We start from the raw sequence: 24,834 nt of genomic DNA, 5'->3' as shown, positions 1-24,834 counted from the left end.
TCTTGCAAAAAAAAAATATGAACAGCAGGAGACTAAAGTCCAACACTGCAAAGAATCAGATTCAACCTCATGTTTTTGAGTTACCCAAAGCACCAACTGGGAGAAAGATGTATTATAGTGCTAGGGAGTAGTTAAAAAAGGACTACTGAGCAGAGTCAGATCTTTGAAAGCTGAGTGTGTGTTGGGGAATCCTGCCTTTGTTTTACTGCTTTGGATACTCTCCTTCCATCACCATAAAAAACTTACATCCCTCTCTGTGTAACCTCTTCTCCTCTACTCTCTCTGGTCATGTGGTGCACAAGGTTCAGATTCCTTTCCCTTGTGCTTGTGATCTACTTGGTTTCTCTTGGTGACTCCCTTGCTACTGCCCACAGAGGTAGGTCATCTCTTCCCTTATCTTTGACTTGCCATGATTGATTGGAATCATATTTGCTTATTGAGATGCTCTTTTCTAGTGGTTGGGATGATTGAGAAGAATGATGATGATGCAAAGGGTGCCAAAAAGGTTGGACTCGAGATCACAGCTGCTCACAGTAAGTTCAAACTTTCTACCCAGAGTTAGCATGAGTCTCTTGAGCAAGGTTTGTTCCACAGGAACTTAGATGCACCATGGCAGTGAGGATAACCAGGAGCAAGTGGCCAAGGGGAAGGAAGATGAGTGCAGAAGGCTTGCAAGTAATGAGCACAGTTGGAACAGGTGCAGAAACTTCTGCAGGAAACTCTGCTTATGGAGGGAAGGGGAAGACTGTGAAGTGTGACTATGGCAGTCCTTTTATTCCTCCTCACTATCTCAATGCACTCAATCTTATGAGTTTGTGCCTGTATGAAATGGTTAAATTATTATCTATCTTTGTGTCCACCAAAGATGTCTTTTCTCTCATTCATCTGAAAAGGTTTGGAATCTAGGATTGCATAGAGAACATTTAATTTATTGAGAGCATTGTTTCAGTATATCAAATAATTTGAGTGTTGGCACATACTTTCTCCACATCTTTCTACCTTTATCTATCTTTTATTATGGAATCAGTGTAACAGATACACTCCTTTTGCCTAAGAAAAAAAGTAATAATTACCACACTCTAGTTGACTGGTTAGTCAATCCTGTAGCTAGAATATAATTTGATTATATGGCTATAATTGCACTGATCACAAAAGATTTCTTATTTCATTGAAAGTTCCTGGATTTCTTGATGCAGGACTGCCAAATATCACCCCAAAGAAGTCATTGGGCTCAACAACAAAACTGAATGACAAGGTCCCTCTCTCTCTCTCTCTCTCTCTCTCTCTCACACACACACACACACACACACGCACACATACAGTTGAAGTTAGTTGACATACAAGACCTTTAGCACAATGTGTTTAGGTCTACATGAAACCATCATCAAGAATCTACATGATTGCCTACTTGTTTTCTGATTCAGACATCCAGAAGCAACAGTGCACTGAGGACAAGACCAACAACCACCATCAAGAAGAGCACAAGAGGGAATTCAGCTGAGACACTGAAGCCAAAAGCAGCTGAACCATTCTACCGTGGATCTCATGATCCATTCCAGAGAATTGGAACCAAAAAACCAGCAGATGCAGTCACTGAAATGTTCAACATGCTGCACAAGGACTACCACACAACGGGCCGCCGCCGGCCTCCGATCAACAACAGCATGCCTTTGAAAGATCCCCATGTCAAACACTAGACAGATCAGCAAAATTTGGACAGGAGATGAACTCTTCTACTACTAACTCGAGCCTTTTCTTCTTGGATATCTGTTAGAGAACAATAGATGTTTGGATATAGTAATCTTCAGTAATGCCTCCAAGCCTCTTCAGCCCTTCTCTGAGTGGTTATCTCAAATCACCATTGGAGTTGGACATTTTGGCCATAAAATGAGCTTGAGGCTTGTACCAGATCTTCAACTTCAATCTTGCAGTATAATATACCTTTCACATTTGCTTCTCCAAGTGCTACTGATCCTTTTGAGCAGCAGCATGTTTCATAGATATGAAGAGAGCTGCAGATTGACATTTTTCATCAGGAGAAGCCAGATTTTACCTTTTCTGCATTCCAGAGACAAAAAGAGAAGCTCATTATCTCATCTTGATTCATATACTAATTTTTCCTAGAAAATATTTCTCAGTAATATTTGGAAATATAAACTTGAGATGATTGAACAGGAGTCCCTCTAAATCTCATTCACATATTATGACTGTTCTTTGAGATCATTTGCAGGTGGTCATAACTCATAATTTAACTAAATCTATTTCATCAGTGCAAAATATTGTTTATTTATTATTGGATTCATTAGATTAATTTCAGTGTAAAACTATTTTTTTTGGAAAGAAATATTGGAAAAAGAAAAATAAAAAGACTTATTATATGCTTCGCAGTCGGCATGACGTGGGCTCAATAACGGCCCAAGTCTCTTCATGTTTCGGCTCGACCTATTTGAGTCCCCATCATGAGCACCGTTAGATTGAGCTTGAATGACGTAGATCGGCACAATTTCGACCGTCTGATCAACGATTCCTCTTCGTTTCCCTTCCCGCATCGCCATTCGTTCTGAAGCGATACGGGCCCCTCCCTGCGCTCCGCTTCACCCGCCGCTTCACCCGCGGCGCCGTTCGCATCAGCGGACGCGTTGCTGGCTCCGCCGCCGACCTCGGCCCTCTTCCTCCTCCCCAGATTCGAACGTTTTCCCCTTCCATCCCTATAAATCGAGCGCTCCTCTCCTCCTTCCTTCCCATCGCCCCATTCACCAATCCTTAATTTTCCTCTTCCTCCTCCTAGTCCCTCGATTTCGCCGGAAAATGTATCGCGCCACCGTGTTGGTCGTCCTCTTCCTGGCTGCGGCCGGCCTCGCCGCAGCCGCCGAGGCACCCGCTCCTGGGCCCAGCTCCAAGCCCGAGCAACCGGAATCGGCCCAGTCTCCGGCGAAATCCCCCGCCTCCGCCTCCGCCACCGCCCCTTCCACCTCCACCTCCACCGCCCCGGCCACCGTTCCCGCCACCGCCCCCGCCGCCGCCCATTCCCCGGCCACATCCCCCGCCTCCGCCCACGCCCCAGCGAAGGCTCTCTCTCCGGAGGCCGCCACATCGCCCTCGAACTCCCCTGCCGCGGCGCCGACCCCCGACGCCGACTTGGACGACGACAGCGACGACGATATCCCAGCTGAGGGTCCGATCTCCGGCAGCCCTCCGGAGCCATCCTTGGCTGCTGCGCCTGCACCGGAGGAGGAAGACGCGCTGAGCCCCACGACGTCGCCTAGCGGAGCAGGGGCGCCTATCGCAGCTGGTGCTGCCTTCGCCGCTCTCTCCGCCGCTGTGGCTGCCGTCTTCGCTTTCTAAAGGCCGGCCTCGACCATATTGATCTAAGATTCATCATTTTGCCTTTAGATTCGTTATATTGTGAATGGGGTCCACTGAATAATTGATTTCATTTATTATATATTGGATTTAATTCCTGACACTATCTGGACTTAGATCCATTAATCATATCGGATCGGGTATGCATCATCACTGTTCGTAAAACTGGTTTAAACTGCTGGATTCGGATCATACGGATCGTCTTTTTTGATCCGAATCCAATCCCATAACATCTCTCACTTGACAACAGTAGAACACACACGCCACGTGCCGTGCACGTCCCAAGCTCATCCCGGTGGCTTCTAGAAGGAACACCGGCAACGTCGCTTGGTTTCACGATTCCCAAGCTTGCACGCGCAACATTGGCCCCGTTTCGTCGTGTCTATTCTCACTGCCAGTGACGGCACCCTCATGACAAAGAACGACGGTTGTTAACCCGTTTTATATATCCATAAATAAGCTACCAGGTACTGTTGGGACCCACTTTTGGGGCCAACCGCGTCCAACTGTATGTGAGTAAGCGATGCGAGTAACGGATACGCGCGTAGGGAAAGTACCTTGTTTCACCCTCTACAACAGCCCGTTTCACAGGGGAAACTTTGAATTAATACATATATATGTATATATTTCTGAGGTAATCTAAAAAGCTTGTTTTGCACCGCTCCCGTTTGCTGATGCCTCCTTAGACTTTCCTCTGTGTATATTTCTGGGAGGATCCAAAGTTCTCTGCTAGTTGGGAAAGAGAAAAGGGGGGAAGCCATGTCTTTGGGGTACGCGCAGAAGCTCTCCTACAGGGAGGACGTCGGCACCGTGGGCATGTCTGAGATCTTCGACCCACCCGACCTCCTCCAGCAAAAGGTCTCTTTTTTTGCCCTCTCTTGTTACTGTATCCTTTTTTTTTTCTTTTGTTTCCTTTCGATTTTGTGTATCTCTTTTGATGTTTTTCTTTTCATTTGGTGACCGCATTTGATTTCTCTTCTGTTGATAGCAGAAAAAAAAAATTGTGACTTGTGGGCAACGAGGGTGTCATTTAAGAGCAAAGATTTGCTCTATCTCAATGTTTCTTGGTGCAAAAAAGTGGTGAGTGGATGTGATTGTGGCATAAGGACATCAGTAAGCATCAAACTTTCATGATCCGAGAAATATTTAGTTCCCTGAGTTGTCCTGGGATGAAACAACAAGAACAATGAGGTCTTTACCTAGCTATTTGGAGTCATTTTAAATGTATAGTCCGGGTATATCAACTCTGAATCGTGTTTGGTGATGGGTGCTTAGCGGTACACTCGACAGAGGCTATCGTTGTTCTTGAAGGAATTTTTTCTTTTTATAGCATAGCAACTTTAATTGGCTTCCTGAATGGATATCTTCATTTTTTTTATCTCTCTCTAAATTGGATTTTCATCTGGAAAATGTTCCCATCCATCAGATGCCTCGATAGAAAAGCAGTAGAGATATAACTTGATCATGAAATTGGCCAGATTTAAGTCTGAGAAGATGCTTTCAATAAATGTTGATCTCTCTATAGGTTACAAGATTTGTTGGGGTAAACAACTGTCCAGTTCGAGAACTTAAACCTTTAAATATTGTTGACTAACAAAGATTACAAGTCATAGTTGATTGTTAAGCGTCATTTTTATCCTAATATTGTTAGTGCAACTCCAGAATGGTAAATCTTAAAGGCAGACAGTCTAGTTACATCTTTTTTTCTTGTGTTACTTTGTCTATGATGGAAACTCAAATTCACCTATTCCAGCACCGTGTTGATCTGAAAGTTCATTGCAATACGAAGCTCTTCAAATTAGGTAGGCAAAAATTGATGGCAAAGGACAACTTGAACTGAGGAGTTGGATGGACCTTTCTCGTTCATTGTTTTTGAACCTGAATGCTTTGCTGCCATTTAGTTTGAGAAACCTGTTCGATGCACTGCTATCTCTGTTTCACAGTGATGTCTGTCGAACTCTATAATTCTTCGTATCTGTAGAAACACTGTTTGCAACACAATGCATAGGCCTACTTGTTCTTGTGGTTGAACTTGATCACTTATGCATTTAGGGTTGAAATTTTTAGATGTTAAGTTTATTTGGATTGTGCTAGTGAAATGATAATTCATATCCAGTTTCCTTGATAAAGGGTTTCTCTGATGCCCCTATTAGTCCCATATTGGAGGTGGGAGAGGGTTGTGATGGTATATAAGGTTAGATGAGCACTATCTATATCTTTAGGCTAGGGATTTTTGTTCCACATGTTTCAAGCCTACATTGGGCTAGGTTGTGATAAATGATACCAGTCATAGCTATGTGTGATGATTAGATCCCTATGTGTGATAATTAGATCCAAATAGAAAAGCACTGTCATGGATGAGGTTAGAAGTACATCATTGCCTGGAGCTACTACAAGCTCATCTGCAGGCCTCACGTTATACCGTGTAGAAAAGCACTGCCTGGAGCTACTACAACCTCATCCAAATAGAAAAGCACTGCCTGGAGCTACTACAAGCTCATCTGTAGGCCTCATCTGTAGGAATGACTGGGCTACTTGTGGTGACTGGATCCAAGTAGTGATGGAATACCCATGCTCCACTGGCTGGGTTGTAGGTCTCATATGCTTTTTGTTATGAATGATCTTGGGCTATCTGGTGGTGATTAAGTCTCAGTCGCAAAGGGCTATCCGTGGATAGGACTACAAACACATCACCTGGTGGAACCATCACTAGGTTAGATTGTTGGTCTCATATGCTACCTATCAAGAATGATTGTAGACTATTTGTTGGGCCTTGGGTCTTGATGAGGACAGTAAGCCTTTCAGCAAGGGAGATTGTGATGCTTTGATTATTCTTGTATTAAAAATGGGAGAGAGACTGTGGCCCTTTGTAGGGCTAAACAAGCTTACTAACATGAACTTGATTTTAAGCATCTTTAGGCCATGTGGTTTCAGGCATTCCATATTATTGGATCAATAGTACTATTGGGCTGGTTTTTTGACAGCTTCTTATTGTAATGGTGGTTATAGGCAGTGCCTTGTTCTCAACATGTTTTGTTTATTAGTTCCTAATATGGTAATATGTTCTTCATGCCGACTGTCTCTCTTGCTTTAGAGGAATAAACTTTATTTTGTTTTATCTTCTATAGCGTTATAATTCTATTCTAAAATTTAATTACTATATAGTTAGTTTTAGTGACATTAGAATCTCCTTTTTTTTCTGATGCTTGCTGAGAATGACTTAAGATGGTCTATTTTTAAGCAGTTGGCAATATACAAATTAATTTTCATTATTTAGTCAATTTACTTTTTACCAACATGCTAAAATATTTTGGATTGATTTGTTAATTGCAGATTGAAGAACTTGCCCTAATGATTAAAAAGGTTGGAACATGCAGTATCTTTTTTGGCAGTTCTATTTTCTTATAACTGGGAGGATGCGTAGCTTAAGGATTCTGGAATACCATATTTCTTATTTAGTGTTTGTCTCCATTGTTGCAGAGCAAACATCTGGTGGCATTTACAGGGGCTGGGATTTCAACTTCAAGTGGCATACCAGATTTTCGAGGACCGAAGGGTGTTTGGACTCTTCAGGTAATTCATTTGAATTTCACAAGAGTATATCATGAGGATTTGTACCTCCTCCTTTTTTTTCCAGCAGGTGTGGATCTTCTTTGTTGTGTTTGCTATTCATTTTATGAAGCTGGTGAAAGCTAGTCTCTTACAAGATAATTTCCCTTTTTTCTCTTTATGTGAGTGATATCGAACAGTGCACGTCATTATAATGCTCATTATTTTGGTATCTTACCAGTTCTACAGGTTGTCAAAATCAGTATTGGATTGGTATTGAATATTGTATTCAATACCATACTTATAATCGACATGCAGCTGCTAATTTCTATGTAATATTGCCAGTTGATTATGTCCGGTCAAATTAGATGAGGGTATTAAGTAAAGGCTAGAATAAAGCTTCTTTGCCAAGCTAAAGTGGTTAACTTTCTCCCACGTGGGGCGACGTCGCCGAGGCGACGCAATGCCACCTCGTATATATATATATATATATATATATATATATATATATATATATATATATATATATATATATATATATATATATATATATAAAAGATTATATATACTTATATATAAATATTTATATATATATATTCTTATAAAAAGCGATGTCGCGTCGCCTCGGCGACGTCGCTGAAAAAGACGACGCGACGTCGCCTTATATATATATATATATATATATATATATATATATATATATATATATTCCGTTCCGTCTGGTAACAAGCGGTCCGTGTACCAATCAGCTGACGAACCAGTACGTACCGCCCGTACCTGACTGACACGGACTTAGCTGGTTTTGCCTAAGTCGTGCGGCACCCTTGCGTGTCCGTCCGCAAAGGTCAGCCTCCCCGAAGACTCCCATTGTCCCTTAGGACCAACAAAAGAGAGAACAGGCAAAAGAGAACGCCTCAATTGGGATCCACAAGCAAACATGTCCGAAAAACACTTCATAGACAATGCAAATTACAAACAGACTTTACAAGCTCTGAACAGTGGCACAACAAAGGGTAAAATGGTCCATTACAGACCGAAAAGCTCTCTCACGTGTCCACATGACACAACCTTTATTTACAAGCCTAAAGAGGCCACCAACCCAACTAAAATGGGACTTATAAGCCTTCGGCCGCCCCTTTACATTCTGTACAGGGCATGAACATGCCAAAAGACACGGACACACATAAGCATTACATCCAACGTCTTGTTGAGAAGTTTGTCCGTGACATTCTCCCCCACTTATCCCTTCGACGTCCTCGTCGAAGCCTTTGTGAACACTGCAACTCTTCGCCTTTGCTGAGTCTTCAATCTTCTACTCCAGCTGCAATGCGCCTCCTGGCTCCCAGCTGCTCTCCGCTGCTGTTTTTGAGTAGTCGAACCTTTGATCCGCCATGCTGCTTCAACTCGCCAATGACTCTGACTCTGGTGTGGGGTTGGCGGAGTTGTGTTGATCCTCGTTGATTCCTGCGGATCTCCCGGATGAAGGAAAAGACCATCCTTACTGCGCCAGTCTCTCAGAAATTCCACATGCTGCTTGAACTGGGTGGATGCTTGTTGGAGCTTTAACGAGCATCGTCTCGCAAACTTCTGAAGTTTTGGGTCCTTCCTCCACAAAATCTGCTCATTGACTCTTCTTTCAGTTAGTTGTCATATCCAAGTAGGTTCGCATCACTTCCGCTTTCGATTGGCATTTCGTTGGGAAATGAAGCGGACAATCTACTCTCAGTAGCACTGATCACCGTTGGTGAGGATTTGACAACTATTGTCTTCCATTATCTTCGAAGGGTCTTTGAACTTGTGCAGAGCTCCTCTGCTGGATAGATAAGAGAATTGGGGTACTCGGTTTCGCCCATCCTCTTAAGAGTTGAGAAGGCAAAGGTTACTTGACTTCGCCCGCCTCCTCGAGGTTGTACTTCACGCATCGAGCTGGTTACTAGTCTTCGCCTGCTCTTTGCTCACACTTCTGAAGCACTTGAAGTGTTTGCACTCCTTGCATTGAGTTAGTTACTGTGATTCACCTTCTCAAAGCCATTGAACTTCTGGAATGCAGGAAGTTTCCACCCCAACTTGGAGTAATTCTCTGATAGATGAGGTCGCCTCTGGGATTGTACCGTCTTCTCCATCAACCCTGCCGCCTACTCCACTGAGTAGCAAAGGTACAGCACCGCGTACTGCCAGCTTCGTTCCTTGGTCGTGCACTCTTGCATGACCCGAAGTCCTTCACTTACGGCTGTCTTGATGAGAAGCACACTGACACCGGTCTTACGAAGTTCCTCGGCATGCTCCACCTCCTCGGCCCCTTTCACGACCAAACGCTCTCCCTCCGTGAGAGCAAGGGATCAATGACTTGCACGGAAGTCCCGCCTCTGCGGTACCATGGCGCTGCAATGCCCATGGCCCTACTATCCGTCGCCTCGCATCTGCATCCCTTTTCTTCACGATCAGTAGACATGTCTCTGTGGCACTCCTCTGAGTCCACCTCCATTCTAACTGATGCTTGATTTTGGGTAGCTAAGTCCCTCTGGACTCGTCGTCGCTTCCTCGCCCCTTTCGACCCCCTGCTTCAACACCTCTGTGTTCTCCAAGCAGCTCCTTCTGGTCGATGGAAAGACAGACTGCACTCCCATGCATGGCCTCTGCCATCGCATTGTAGGGTTTGCACCGATTCTGTTCTCCATAGCTTCCTTGGTAGCAACGTTCGCTTACTCGGCCTTGTCCTCTGACTTGCCGGGCTCCCTTAAGCGAATATGAGCTCTGGAGCAGTCCAACTCTCCAGCTGCTTCGATCATACCTCTGCATGATCAAGTCCCTCCCATGGAACTCACTGGTACTTGCATTCGAACTTTTCCCTTGGTGGAACCCAGCCCCCATATGCTGATGACCAAGGTTTTCATCCGATGCAAAATTCGGTGCACGCCCGGAAGACCCGCCTCTGCGGTACCATGGCCTTCACTCCTTGAATCCATAGCCCTTCTTGCCGTCGTGTTGTTCACCGAAGCGGAGCTCCCAGTAGCTCCCGATCATACCTCCATATGATCACATCCCTCACGGGACCAAGTTGTGTGTATCGCATTGCCACGAACTGTTCCACCACGATCCGCTGCACCATGTCACCTCCTGGTGACATCTCCATTGCATTCTGATCCTTGGGGAATAAACTCGAATTGTGAACCCTCAATGTGTGGCCTCTGCCAATACATCGCAGGGTCTCATCCACCTTCGGTTTTGTTCGCTCCTTTGGCAATCGACCTTCATCCACCCACTCTTGGGCCACACCTAGATGAAGCACCGCTCTAGGACAGTCCGTCGCCTAGAAGCTCCCGAAGTCCACCGACTTCACTGTGATTTGTGCACCATTGTTTGGATCCTGGGCCTCTGCCCCTACCAGCACAATCTCCGCTGCACACTGCTTCCTTCATAGCAACTTGAATAGCAACACTGTGGCATATTCTTCAAGAGTACCTGCCTCTGCGTCCTCTTGCCCCGTGCTAAGGCCTTCTGAACCCAACTTCGCCTCCGCAAATTGAGTCGCCTTAGTTCCTCCATCAAATGCTACTCCGAGATAAGGTGCATGTGCCCCGAAGCTCCCTTCGTCTTTGGCACCATGTAAGATGAGTCCACTCCGTCAGAATGAAGGACCCATGGAACAACATGATCCTGCTCTTGCCTCTGCAAGAGCTCATGTCCTTGACCTCTGTCTAAGAAAAGCACTGTGCCTCTGCTCCATGTTCCAACTTCTCTGCTGGCTCCCTTCATGCGGCTTGGGAACTTTGCCAAGTTACACCCAAGTTGCTCCGCTCCTCGTTTTTGCATTGAGTCGATGGTGGCCCTCGTGCCCACCATTCCACGGGTCAGCCCTCCCTTGAGTCCGATCTCCACATCGACTCCAAGTGTGCCTTCATTTAAGTTGCTTTAGGTCGCTCCCCCACTTGATCTCGAAATGCATCCACCAATGCATTCTCTCGAGCGGGATCATGCGATGACTCCTCGCCGCTTGCTCAGTCCATCGAGCTTCGTGGAGTTGTTGTTTGTGAGGTACTCATCCTCAACATGTGAAGTCCATCTCACATGATTCTCCCTTTGGAGCACCGAGACTTATCCCTCCTGGATAACTATCCCGTTGGAGCAACATCTCTCTTCGTTTCGGAGACCACCATCCCCTTGGACTACTCCGATCTGCTGAACAAACTGTGCATTGTTCTGCCTCCTGCAAACGCACTTGCTAGATTGCGACTCCCCGTCAATACAGCCCCCACTGCACCCCTCAAGGCCTAGCAACATGCTGAACTCGTTGCACACTTCAGCCTCCTACGGACGTAACCTTCACATGCCGAAGAGAAAGTTTCAATGCTCCATGGCGCCGAGTCTCGGCCGCCTTGGGATGGCCACGAACATTCCGTCGTCCGCATACAAGCCCATGCATGAGTACTAAATTCTTCGAGTTAGCAATTCCCCTCACCTCTGTGAGCTTTGCATAACTCTTTTGGTCGTTGAGCAACTCATTCCACCTTGGATGGTCTCATTCTTGCCAAGCGCCTCGCTTGCCTAGAGCACCATCAAGTATAGTTGTCAACGTTGAGCCGTAGCTCAAACTCAGCCATCCCAACCTTTGTGCGCTCCAAATTCTTCCAAGCTTGCCTGTTCTCGTGGTGCCTCTTGCGCGAAGGGTTGGCCATTCCTGTGAATGCCAATCTCAGATGCCCGCTCCTCTGAGCGACTCTTTTCCCTACATCTCCATGCCCGTTTTCCCCCAAACGGTCGCGCGTGTGCTGACTGCCCTCAACGCAGCCCCGCTAGGTCCCCCACGTTTGCATGCTAAGTGTTTCTATGAGTGCTTGTCCCGCTCTGATACCAAATGACACGGACTTAGCTGGTTTTGCCTAAGTCGTGCGGCACCCTTGCGTGTCCGTCCGCAAAGGTCAGCCTCCCCGAAGACTCCCATTGTCCCTTAGGACCAACAAAAGAGAGAACAGGCAAAAGAGAACGCCTCAATTGGGATCCACAAGCAAACATGTCCGAAAAACACTTCATAGACAATGCAAATTACAAACAGACTTTACAAGCTCTGAACAGTGGCACAACAAAGGGTAAAATGGTCCATTACAGACCGAAAAGCTCTCTCACGTGTCCACATGACACAACCTTTATTTACAAGCCTAAAGAGGCCACCAACCCAACTAAAATGGGACTTATAAGCCTTCGGCCGCCCCTTTACATTCTGTACAGGGCATGAACATGCCAAAAGACACGGACACACATAAGCATTACATCCAACGTCTTGTTGAGAAGTTTGTCCGTGACATGACGGTATTATTCGAAATTGCATACCTTGGTTTAAGCAACACTGTGTTTCCTATTTTGCACTCATTTACTTACTTGCACTATTAAGTAGAACTGCACAGCAGTTCTATACCATTGTCCATGCCCACCAATTTTGGACTTGGTTTATGTCCGTGCCATACCTTGTCAATAATTGGCATGCCTTCTCACCAAGAAGTAAATCCAAAGAAAATGCAAATGCTAGAACACTCTTCATTTGTTATTGCAATAAAGACATTTGAAATTTGAAAGTTTGGTGTTTCGGAGTTCTTTAGTACATCGATATTAATCATGTCCATGGACATATGACTGAAATTAATCTGACTAGAATGACATCCTTTATAAATGTCATCAAGATAATTTTTCTCCAAGCTTTTTTCATCTCTTAAATTTCAATGATGCTTTAAATCTCTTTTCATGCCAATTAAATATGTAAAGCTCACAAACTTTTTCTCCATTCGGTATCTTTTTTTGGTTTCTTATAGGCAAATGACCATTTAGAAGTTAGAACCATCCCAGCCTCAGATAATCTAATCTTTTAAAGAGCGTTGGCAGATTATGTCCAAATTCTAGAGGATCAATTGGATAACTCTTTTGGAGTTTTGCACAAATAAACCTTGCCTGTAACCTGAATCTTCTCCACTATGTAGCATATAGGTACATGAAAGTCATCAAAGATTACCTATAAATTCTTGTGCTGCTCTTCAGATAGAAGCTGGTCATCTTTCTCAGTGATTTAAAAAGCGCTTGGCGCCAAAAGGCGTCACGGTCCAAAAACGCTCATGGCGCTAAGCGGTCGCTCGAGCGAAGTGAGGCGCTAAAAATTAATAATATTAAAATTAATAGTATTAAAATCAAAATAATAGTGTTATACTGTATACAGTTAACAGTATACTGTATACTGTTAACAGTATACTTTCGATTTTGAAAGAGGATAAGCGAAAGAGAAGAGAAGAGTATAAGGGAAGACCAAGGGTGCTGAGAAAAGCGGGAGCGGCAGCGACAGCGGTAGTAGCGAGCAGCGGGAGCGAGAGCGGCGACAGAGGCAGCGACAGCGGCGAGCAGCGGCTGCGGGAGCGGGAGCGGGAGCGGGAGCGACGAGCGGCGACAGTGGCAGCAGTAGCGGTAAAAGCGAGCAGCGACAGCGAGAGCGGCGAGCGACAACAGTGGTAACGACAGCAGCGAGCAGTGGGAGGGGGAGCGGTGAGTGGCGACAGTGGCAGCGGCAGTGGCAGCGAGCAGCGTGAATGGCGAGCAGGGTTAGGGTTGGGGAAGTCACGCTGATATCGGTCCTTTAGTTGGTTCGATTGAACCAACTAAAACACAGGAGACCGAATCAGACCTAAACCGCTGGTTCGGTCGCCTGGTTTAACCCAGGCGCTCGCCCGAAGCGCCTGACGCCTGGGCTCGGGCGAGCGCCTAGGCGGCGCCTCTTTGAAGCGCGCTGCCTGGAAATGAAGCGAGGCGCTCGGGCCTCGCCTCGCCCGAGCGCCTAGGCGAGCGCCCGAGCGCCTTTTTAAATCACTGATCTTTCTAAGTCGAATTACAGATATTTTCTATAGGTAAACATCATGAATATCACTTTTAATTCTTGTGAGAGGAGCCAATGTTAGATTGTCGATGAATGTAATTTCCACTGCAATGAAAAACGTTAATATTTTCATTCTATGACATATGCAAATGAATTGATTTTAGTAACGCTTTTATGACACTAAATGCATATTATACATAATTTACTAATTCAAGGATTTTATGTGCAGCGAGCAGGCATGGGATTGCCTGAAGCATCACTTCCTTTTCACCGTGCAATGCCAAGTCTTACTCATATGGCTTTAGTGGAATTGGAGAGAGCTGATATCCTGAAGTTTGTTATTAGTCAGGTACTCAAAAAAATTTTGTTGATTCCTTGGGTGTGGTTTGAGGAGTCAGTTTAACCCTTGATTTTCTTTTTGGGCAATGATGATGATAGTAATTGCTTATAGTTTACCCAAGACAATTGTCCTATTTCTTAAATTTTAAGTTCTAGTTTGAAAAATCTTTTGTGAACTTGTATTTACTAGAACGTTGATAGTCTTCATCTTCGATCTGGCATACCAAGGGAGAAGCTTGCTGAATTGCATGGAAATTCTTTCAGGGAAGTTTGCCCTGCATGTGGGATCGAGTATGTTGTTGACAACTTTTTCTCATATATTACTTGTACAAGCTAATTTCTAAGCTCCATAATACTTTGGAATTTTTTTACTTGTGCAAAACTGGTGTTGTTTCCTTAAGGTTATTTACATGTTTTATCTTTTTTCAATTGCGAGTATAAATATTCATATTGACATACATATATCCACTGATAGATGCTAATATGTTAACCCTTCAAGATATATTCGAGATTTTGAGGTTGAAACCATTGGGATGAAAGAGACATCAAGGCGTTGTTCTGACACAAAGTGTGGTGCAAAACTTAAGGACAGTGTTCTTGATTGGGAGGTAAAAAGCTTTGACACTATTTGGTTGCGTGATTGTTGACAAACATTTTTAGCAGTGGACATGGTTATTGACAGGGCTATTCACTTAAGTAGTATGCTTATTCATACCTGCAAATCTGCAAATCATTAATATTTTTGCATTTTCTTTGCCTAAATTTACTTGTTGTCTTCTAATTCTTGACTTTCTTTTCTTAAAACTTTTTTGAGTTATTTGAGAACAAATTTAAATTCAAAATTTTCTTGTGCACATGTTTACATATACTGTGATATGCCTAATAAATTTAGTTGGCTAATCGAAGCATTGACCAAGTTTTGATATGATGCAGCATAAATGACTTCTGGGATATGTATTATGTATCCTAAATATTCCTATGCTTCTCTATAAATTCAGAATAGCTGAGACTGAGAATGACTGGAATTTGCTTTATGCTAGTCCAAATTATTATATAGTACAATTATAAGTAGAGGTGATCTGATTCATGTCAGAGATGCTACAAGGTGTAAGTAAAGAGAAAAGAAAAGGCACTTGGATATAAGCCACAATAGAGAATATGTTGGTCTTTGGTCTCATGGAGATTGTAGTCGCTGAGACTTTGATTAATTAAATTGATCTTAACCTAGTGATGAAGTTGTATATGCCTGTCTGGCTGTCACTCTGTCAGATAGATGGATAAAAACTTTTATGCTAATGTAGAAAGCAACTGTAAGTAAGATTCCAATAATGTGTTCAAAATGGTTAAAATATATTTCCTACCAGTGCATGGATAAACAAATTTGGATATTTTAGGAGAAAATTTGTGGCCTACCTACCTCCTTTTGACAAACCTCCTTAACAGGTTCAAAAATCTCATTATTGGCAAACTAAGTCAAGATAGGTATCTGACTAAACTGGGATTCCCAATTGGCCTGTACAGACATGCCTCATCGTGGTGATGAAATATGGTTACAGGAACGGCAGATCTGTTGTATGAAGGTGCACATCCATTTCCAAGGAATACACAAGCCAAAGAAATAGAATAGATGAAGCAAAATCCCTTACATGTAGCCCAACATTCAATTGTCAGTACTTTTTTGAGAAAAAAATGCTGTATGGATGTACATACACCATGCCATGCATTTGTCAAAAATATTCTTACAAAATGTATATCAAACTTAATTGCCTTATAACCTTCCATTTTTTAGTTTGTATGATAAACTTGAGTTTATAACATTGCTTACACAACCTGCAGGATGCTTTACCTCCTAAAGAGATGAACTCTGCTGAGAAGCACTGCAGAACTGCTGACCTTGTATTATGTTTAGGGACTAGGTAATGTATTACTTTGTGAACAACTAAGGAACTCAGATTCCATAATCCTGATTTTTTAGCTGAGGTATTTATATTATTAATATTTTTGTGGTAAATCTTCCAAAATTTCCTTAAAAGTTTGCATATAAAATTAGCCAAGAAACACCTCTGCTTTGGATTATTATATTTGTGATATATGAAGTTATATTTAAATGCAAAAGTTTGGGCAGAAAATTTAAAAGCAGAACCATTCACAAATTAGAATGTGTAAACACTTGCTGTCAGGTGCAGGATGACATTAACCTTATGTAAATGGAGACATTCTGAAAATGGAAATCACAAAATCTTGTATATACATTTTTCTTTTGCAGTTTTTTGTAAATTATTCCCCATTTTTCTGTTGTTGAAATTCTCATGCTGGACTTCTTAATCATAGTTTTCTGACATAATGTTATTAACTTGATTAGCTAGTTGTTGTTCGGCATTAACTAATCTTTATGTTTCTTCACCAATTTGCAAAGATATGGAGATCTTAATGATGCTTCTATGCCAGGATTTCAATTTCCTGGTTCAGTACAGATTTTGGCAAATGATCAGATCTATACCAAGTAACACCCAACTTGTACCCTTCCGTTGTGAACCAGAAAAAATAATGAAAAATATATACGCCGACTAAGGTTCTGAATATCGTACCGTACTGATATACCGTTCAGCTGTCGGTACGGTCGGTACGGTATGTACCGAGTTGTACTGAGCATACTGACATACGGTACACTAAGATGTACCAATGTACTATCCATGCCGGTCCTCTATCGGATCGGTATGTACCGCTCATACCGAGCGGTACGGTACAGTATTGCAAACCATGTTACCGACTGATACCAACTTATATGATCCACTTTGGACCTTGGTTGGACCCATAAATATTAGTCAGATGGTATTAAATCCTGGATGCCGAGAGAAAGGATCAAAGTATTCCTTTTTTTTTACCAACAGAACAGATGACCTGAATCACCTAGTTGTATGGTTTCCGAAAAAAATGAATATTTTCTTTTTGTACTAGGAACTAAGGACACAGGTTGAAAGCAATTTTGAAGTCCTTACTAGATGGATCAACATCTTCTCAAATTCAGTTTTGGCCATTTAGATATCAGTGTTTTGCATGTTCTGTGCATTCTAATTTCTTTTTGTTAGTGATATGGATTTTTTGAATGATGTATAGACATGTACCCATTTTCTATCTTTTCTTTTCATGATTTCCTAGTTATGGTTTCCAACTTACTACCTTGCTGTTTGCAGTTTGCAGATAACACCTGCGTGCAACTTACCTTTAAAGTGTATCCGAAATGGTGGGAAGATTGTTATTGTAAATCTTCAGGTATGCATTGCATTTAGTTATGCTTCGGTCCTGGATATATGTACCTATATCATTTTGAACTAGTACTATTTATATGTATAGCTTGTCCAAAAGTTAGATGGTTGTACATGCAGTTGTGGTAATCTGAGTTGCTGAATTAAAGGATAATATTGAAAAAAGAATGCTATTTTTCTAATGGTGTGAAGGCAATAGTAACCTTTTTATTTAATTTGGAATATTTGTTCTACTTCACTAAGAGTAATGCATATCAACATTCCATAAGAACTTGTGTTTTTTAGCTTATATGATATTGCTTCTAATAATAACAGTTTTCTTGGTGTGAATCAGTTAGGAAGACTATGTAAGCATTTGGTTGCAAATGCTGTCAGGGTTGGGGTCATATTATAAAACATGTGAGAGTTAAGTTCAATCAATCATGACTCGTATGAGTTCCTTTATATCCTTTCAAGAACAAGAATATAAATAATATTTATAAATGTAATTTAAAATAAAGAAAAGGAAAGATATCTGTGCTTGTCGATCATTGATTGGTTAACTAGTGACCTGGTTTTAGCTCCAACAGCCCACTCCAATCCATCCACAAAAGAAAATAAACAAACAAATAAAAGCCAAGAAAAAGAAGAGAACATTACCATAGTGTGAGCCACAAGTATGTACCTCGTGGTATTCCTATTATGACATGGTACAATTCCACACTCCACATGTTCTCCAAGTTAAAGAAATATGCAACTTTCTGAAATAAGGGGAACAACGGTTTTGTTGTATGAAAGATGTTTATCATTGTCTCATAGGAATCTATTATACCCTTGCAACCCAAAGCTAAGTTGAATATTCTGAGTGTACATGCTTTTCCTTTATGCCCATTTGTACCATATTTAAATTCTGAAGGACTTAATTTGGGACACCTGTCCATTTACTTGACAGTTGCTTATCTGATATTAGCAGTTATTAGAATTGATGACCAGGAACAGCAAATATTGCTCTTTTCAACTTAATCTATATACTATATCTTATAACCCCTTGATTTTAGGTGAAAATTTTAATATTCCTGTTTGTAGATTACATTGTATTCGACTCATCAAATTATCAATGTCAAAGAAGTCTGTAGAAATGCTCAGGGGTAACCATTAAGGAGATTTGGAATGTTACATGCTGCTAATTACTAGAAACAGGGAAAGCGCAAAAATGTTACAAGTATAGTACAGACTGAAAGGAAATGCTATTTTTAGGATCAACTTTTGTTCAATGGGGTACTGTTTAAAATTTTTCTCCATAAGTTAATTATTCTGTCTTCTAGTTGGATAACCATTTTCATTTCAACTATTGAAAGAAATAACATGAAAATAATTTAAGGTGCCATACTCCAAATAGATGATAATTGCTATTATGTATAGTTAATTCAATTATTAGTTAAGCATTCTGCAGTCATATGAATACTTGAGATCGCTGATGTTGCCTCCTGTATCTGAGTTTTGACAGCCAACCCCAAAGGACAAAAAGGCTAGTCTGGTGATCCATGGGCTTGTTGATAAGGTAGTGTCTTTTCCAATGTTGAGACGTTACTTCGGGATGTTTCCCTCTATGCTTGATCCCTGGTCATTATGTGGTTAATTTTGACTTAAGTTGTTGGAAGATCTTTTCCAGTGTAGAGCTCGCTCCTTATTGATAATAATTTAATAAATTCCAATCTGAAATGTGTTTACAATTTTGCAACTGTAAGGAGGATGCTTCTGCATTCGAACTCAAGTTATAGTTGGCTCAAGGAACCTGTGAAAGAGCAAGTTTCATCATACTTGGACAGATATATTGTTCAAAGATATTATGCTATAACTGAAAACAACTGCACTGGATAAATATTCTATAACCTTTGCTCTCTTAGTGTTTGTGTTTCTGGAGTCGATGCAGATGTCGTTATGTATTGGAGAGCAAACACACAAATTTTAATCACTAATGATTAATTTGAATTATGGTATTTGTATTCAGGTTGGTAATATAAGCAACTATGCTAGTTGATTGATGGGGATGCATTTCCTAGTATCTCCCTTTGAAGATCCCACATCTGTAAACTTGCACCATGTGGCTTTAACCATTCTCTGAATATTTTTTTTTACAGATTGGTTAGCTGCACAAGGCTATATTAATCTAACATGTTGAATATTTCCCTGAACTTTAAAACTCTTGACATATTTGGATTTCCTTGTTTTTGTACCCTATGCTAATCATCTGATAAATCCAGAACAGGTTATTGCAGGCGTCATGAACTTTCTTAGCCTGTGCATTCCTCCATATATCCGCATTGACTTTGCTCAACTTAGTCTGTCTCATTCACCAAAAAGTAAGATTTAATCACAAATTGATATTTTCTTGCTGCAATTTCCTCTTCATCTAGAATGTCAACACTCAACAGTATTTCATTTGAGATAAAAAGGCTCATTAAGAAGAATTTAATCAATGCAAATTGCATTCTATGTAAATTGCCTCCTTTCTTTGGTAGCAAGGAGCACTAGATATAGAATTATGTCAGTAGACATAACATGGAAAACAGATGCTTCATATAATACATTAGAGAGAATCATCTTATATGCCACATATGGGTTTATTGAGTACACATGCATAAGACAATTGATATGGATTTACAACAATGTATGACATATTCCTAAAGTCAAGGTTTGTCATCTTGTACCGATACATATCGATACCGTTGGAAGAGGATGGACTGTTAGTGGAGGAAGAGGATGAAGGAGGGAAGAGAACGGAAGTAGAGGAGGCAGTGGAGGAAGAGAAAGGAGGGAAAGGAAGAAGTGGAGGTGGTGGAGGAACTGGAGGGAAAAAGAGGAAGAAGAAGTAACAAGAGGAGGCGGTGGAGGAAGAGGAGGATGGAGGAGGAAGAGGAAAGAAGAAGAGGAAGCAATGAAGGAGGAGGAAGCATACCTGAAATTAGCGACGCAAGGCAGGCAGTGGGCAGCAACAGGCAGCAGCAAGCTTTGCATCTACAGCAAGGAAGGCTCACAAACGCAAGCCCTAAACCAGCAGCATTAAATAAGTTTCTTCTTTTTCTTTTTTTGTTTTTCTAATAGGTTGGATTGGACAATTCGAAATGGGGGCATTTTACTTATCAGTTCATGCCCGGCCCGGTACATACTGCCTGTTTTGTACCGATCCAGGCAAAATGTCAGTCTATGCATAAAGTTATGGTATTATTCAGCTAAATTCACCTACTATGTTTTTCTTATTTTTCTTCATCCTTCACAATAAAATTTATCCTTGAAATAGCCTTGGATTGGTACAATGATATCAATAGTGAAAGTTGAAGTTTAGGCTGCATTCAAAGCAGTTCATGTTTAAAAGATTACGATGCCAAAAAAACTGAAATTACAGCACAACAATAAATTTATTATGTCATTTCCTTTCACTGCATGCATGGAAAGCTTATAGGCTTGAGGATACTTCAGCATATTGTATAATACCAAGGAAAACATCAGATTTGTGCTTTTGCATAAGGAAGTTCTGGGTTTTGGTCATCTTACTCTCTATTTTGTGCTTTGACAATCCAGAGAACACTTACGTGAAATGGACTCTGAGGATTACAAGTATCCATGGACCCAGAGCTCCATTAGCATTTCTGAAGTCAGTTGAGGTAAAAAATTATATTCATTAGTCAACCAGATTTCAGTTCTCCCAAGTATTCTATCAAATTTGATTCTCTCAAATATTCTATTGTATACTGCTAATTTGTTTTTTGCTTTCATATCGATGGATAAATAACTTTATATAGCTGCTATTCATGACTAATCTTGGAGCACCAATCCCCATCTGTTGTCAAGATGGATAGGCTAGTGGACAGTTGACATGCATTTTTATCCTGAGAAACTTAACCGATAATAAGGTAGGAGAAAACGTGTCATGAATGGGGAATTGCTGGTTTGAGTGGTCAATGACCAATATATGACATCTTCTAAAGCAACTCGTGTTATATAGGCTTGTCTAGAATTAAATTTTGAGCCTAATATATACCCATATATATTAATTCTGAGCTTTATTTTCGAGTTTAATCAAGATAGAATTACAGCCAAACACGAGTGGGATTCTAAGTTCTCAATTGAATTGACAGCCATAATGGAAAAAGTTATTTTCAAAAGATGTGAAAAAGATATAATTGTCAGCCCTGGCATGAAGACTTGATACTAAGATGTTTATCATGGATTGAAATATTTTGCAGCTAGCTTTGTAGGACCTTATACCCTGGTACAGGGTTGTAAAACAATAAAAAATTTGTGGCTTATGTCAAGTTGTATCTCAGTGTGCTTTTTTCTTGTATCTTAGTGACTAGGCTACTATAATCTGGGCTTGTGTAATTGACTTATTAAGAATATAATGCATGTATAGTAATTGTATGGTTGGTATCGAGAAACTCACAGCATGCATATTCTGAGAAGTTTCAAGAGAATATAAATCTTCCACAAACAACAAGTGTTACGGACAATCTGATGTAGATTGTAGAGACGACAAAACTTTACGAAATCTATTAAAGCAAATTTTTAGGAAGCAAAGGGGAGATCATGTGGCATGATGTAACAAGCGACATGGAGTGAGGAAAGGAGGGAATGGAATCCAAAATAGAAAGCAAGCTACCAAAATTTTACCATAAATTAAGATGAGAGGCCTAGGCACACTGGTGAGCACGTAGACAAAATTTTACTACAAATTAAGTTCTAGCATTTTTCACGATTCATAATTTTGAAAAAGCAAACAATACATCATATTCACTCTTCGACGCGATAGCTTTTCACTTATGTGCCTTCGACATGTGTATTGGTAGAAGATGCAAAATATTTAGATAAGCAAAAGTAGTTAAAAAAATTAGCACATCTTAAAAATAAGGTACAATAATATGCATCATGGCTAAAAAACAAGCATAAAAATCAATGTTCAACAAGTCACATATTTATTGTTGTTATTGGTTGCACAATGCACATAAAATGATTTTATCTTTTGCTAATTAGTTACAAAAAAAGTTGCACTTGTTGAATTACTTGAAATGATAAATATCGTGTTTTTTTATCCCCCTTGAAATCAAATTCTGGTATCCTTTACTAATAATTATTTGTAGTAAGTGGCCTCTAAAATTAAGTGGAGGACCATAAGGACCTAGTTAGCTGCCAGGCCCCATCTAGGTGTCTGGGCTGTTGTTTGGCTCAAAAATTCAAGAAGTGCCAGGCACCTTGCCAGTGGAGTCAGCTAGATGGAGGTAGATTGACGTTGTAGAGTGCCCAATAAGTTAATAAACAAACTTTTAAAATGACTTGGATCCTGTGGGCAGTGCCTAATTTAAAGTTGTCTTATCATGCTTTCTAAACACCAACCTTGTCATCTCATTATCTCTTTTTGTTGTCATTAATGCATCTCCACTTGTTTGCTTATTAGTATTGGAATCTCACAGTTATTCCATAAAGACACTCAAATTTCCTCTTTTGCCATCAGATATCATTTCCTGAGAGACCGGACTTAAAGGCTGCCTTCCTAGATAAGCAGCCATTTCATCTGAAAAGGTGCCGTCATTAAGTTAATGTATAGACTGTTCCTCCTGTAAAAGATTTTATTTATTTGCCTTAGATCTATTACTTCCTTTTCCTCTTAAGACAATATTGTATCTTCCAGGGAAACAGCAAGAAAAAGGCCCTTCAAGATGTTGTTAACTTTTCACTTTTGTGATGGTTGTAGCTGTCCATCCACTTCCATTGAGTGGCCAATTGATTTTCAGGTATGAAACCATCAGTTTTCTAGCTAAAATTTCTTTTATACTTTCTCCAATTATAGAACTGAAAACATGAACTGTGCTTTTCAGTAGCTGTACTTCTTTGAACATCTTGCATCTTTCCTTTTTAGTATTAAAAATACAAACACACTTGCACATCTGTGATGTTGATTAGAGCAATTTGGACCTCTGTGCTCATAAGAATAAAAATTGAAATGCTAACCATTCTGTCAGGAGCTAACCCAATGGCATCTTATCAAAGTACTTGCATTTAAAAACAAGCAATTGTGATTTTAGCCTAAGAAAAATCCTGAAAAAGGAAATTACTAGAGGAAGCTTTAAACTCATTATAAAATTTACAGGTTACTAAAGGAAGCTTTGTTCAAGATAAGGATGAGGTCCTTCGCAGTCTGAAGAATGCAGCAGGGGAAGAATCCCATGGTGGTCAATATGCTGCTTTGGAGGCGAAGTTCCTTCCTAGGTCTGAAGTTACAACTATTGCCATAGCAACAAGCATTTGCAGATTCGACGGCTTGGCAGATGTGAACAGGCGGCTGGACATGATATCTAACAACTGCTTTCCTTTGATTAAAAGGTGCAACGAAGGCACCAATGGCAACACAACATCCGAGAAGAGATTCAAGCGGACCTGACCACCAGGGTTTCTTTGACATGTGGTTCCAGGCTTCATTTAGCAATATATACTGATGTCTAACATTAGTACCACACAACTTCCTTACTAGACATTTTGCACAAGAGTAGCAGTATGCAGATGGAAAGGCTGGGTGAATTTTGAATGTCGCGCCGAGTTTCCATTTACGAGTCTCAGATAGAGAGACGTCCAATCTTTTTGTGCCAAATTTTGTGTATCAAGTGTGCTTATATTAACATGTTCTTCACAGCTTATTTGTTACTGTATGCCTTCTTAATGCATATATTGCATGCTTGTGAGATGTCAGAATCATCCTTATGCAACTCATCCGATCAACCATTTCCATCCATTCATGTGATGAAGAGTTATATGTAATCATTGTGACCTTTTATATTATGGTAAGGTATGCTGTGACATTTCTTGAAAGAATGATCGGTACAAGCATTACAAAACATGTTATAATGAGTTTTACATAGGTTTGATAAGTGGAGTTTAATATGACTGCTGCAATAAAATGCATCACTCACTCTTGAAGAAGCATAGATTGATCTTTCTGCAATAATTCCTTTAAAAAATATTAGAAATTATAAGGGATCAGATAATTGATAAAAGTAATGAAACACATTTTAAGATATCAAAAGTTTCTATTATTTTAAAATATAATAATAACTATGATTACTAGTAATTAACTCTAACATATATATAAGAAATTCATATTTAAAATTTTAAATAAAATATGTGGCAACTTTTGAACTTTGAAATGATAAATATCTAAATATCTATTTATTATTATTTATTTATTTATTTATTTATTTATTATTATTATTATTATTATATTTATTTACTATTTTCATTTTCCGGGTGGCCAACTTCAATTAATGTTGTGTGCATAAGTTTCTCCTTCGGTACACGTTAACCTCAAACCTCTCCCCCCTCTTCACCTTCGAACATTTCAAATCGTTCCCCGCTCACCGACCTCTCTCTCTCGGTCTCTCTCGCCGAGGTATCGATTAAACCTAATGGCTTTCTCCTCGATTTGGGTTTCTTGCCGTT

General features: G+C 40.7%; 2 protein-coding genes across 3 annotated transcripts; both read left to right on the top strand.

Annotated features, from left to right (window-relative positions):
* Positions 1-100: 100 nt before the first annotated feature.
* On the top strand, positions 101-3,513 carry LOC135666589 (uncharacterized). Of its 2 annotated transcripts, none has more exons than XM_065178178.1 (4): positions 101-376; positions 456-533; positions 1,197-1,255; positions 1,425-3,513. In XM_065178178.1, exons 1-4 carry the CDS (start codon positions 289-291, stop codon positions 1,695-1,697), a joined length of 498 nt encoding a protein of 165 aa, XP_065034250.1. In that variant the 5' UTR covers positions 101-288; the 3' UTR covers positions 1,698-3,513. The 2 variants fall into 2 exon arrangements, with proteins under 2 accessions (XP_065034250.1, XP_065034249.1); XM_065178177.1 differs by having other exon boundaries at positions 265-376.
* A 492-nt stretch (positions 3,514-4,005) lies between these two features.
* Positions 4,006-24,080, top strand: LOC135666574 (NAD-dependent protein deacetylase SRT1-like). Its single transcript, XM_065178159.1, has 14 exons — positions 4,006-4,221; positions 6,697-6,726; positions 6,844-6,936; positions 13,992-14,111; positions 14,292-14,392; positions 14,601-14,709; positions 15,938-16,017; positions 17,296-17,374; positions 18,854-18,907; positions 19,616-19,709; positions 20,929-21,011; positions 22,856-22,923; positions 23,033-23,135; positions 23,492-24,080. Exons 1-14 carry the CDS (start codon positions 4,123-4,125, stop codon positions 23,780-23,782), a joined length of 1,404 nt encoding a protein of 467 aa, XP_065034231.1. The 5' UTR covers positions 4,006-4,122; the 3' UTR covers positions 23,783-24,080.
* Positions 24,081-24,834: the final 754 nt, after the last annotated feature.

Source organism: Musa acuminata, unplaced genomic scaffold, assembly GCF_036884655.1.
Source record: "Musa acuminata AAA Group cultivar baxijiao unplaced genomic scaffold, Cavendish_Baxijiao_AAA HiC_scaffold_1110, whole genome shotgun sequence".
Lineage (NCBI taxonomy): Eukaryota > Viridiplantae > Streptophyta > Magnoliopsida > Zingiberales > Musaceae > Musa > Musa acuminata.
The sequence above is the reverse complement of the archived record's forward strand: the minus strand, read 5'-3'. Positions and strand labels throughout refer to the sequence as shown.

Excerpts from the sequence above, each read along its gene's own strand:
- LOC135666589 (XM_065178177.1), top strand. The coding sequence starts at position 2,809 with ATGTATCGCGCCACCGTGTTGGTCGTCCTCTTCCTGGCTGCGGCCGGC.
- LOC135666574 (XM_065178159.1), top strand. The coding sequence starts at position 4,123 with ATGTCTTTGGGGTACGCGCAGAAGCTCTCCTACAGGGAGGACGTCGGC. Across the intron at positions 14,710-15,937 it reads ACAGTGTTCTTGATTGGGAG|GATGCTTTACCTCCTAAAGA; the intron begins GTAAAAAGCTTT and ends CACAACCTGCAG. Across the intron at positions 22,924-23,032 it reads CAGCCATTTCATCTGAAAAG|GGAAACAGCAAGAAAAAGGC; the intron begins GTGCCGTCATTA and ends TGTATCTTCCAG.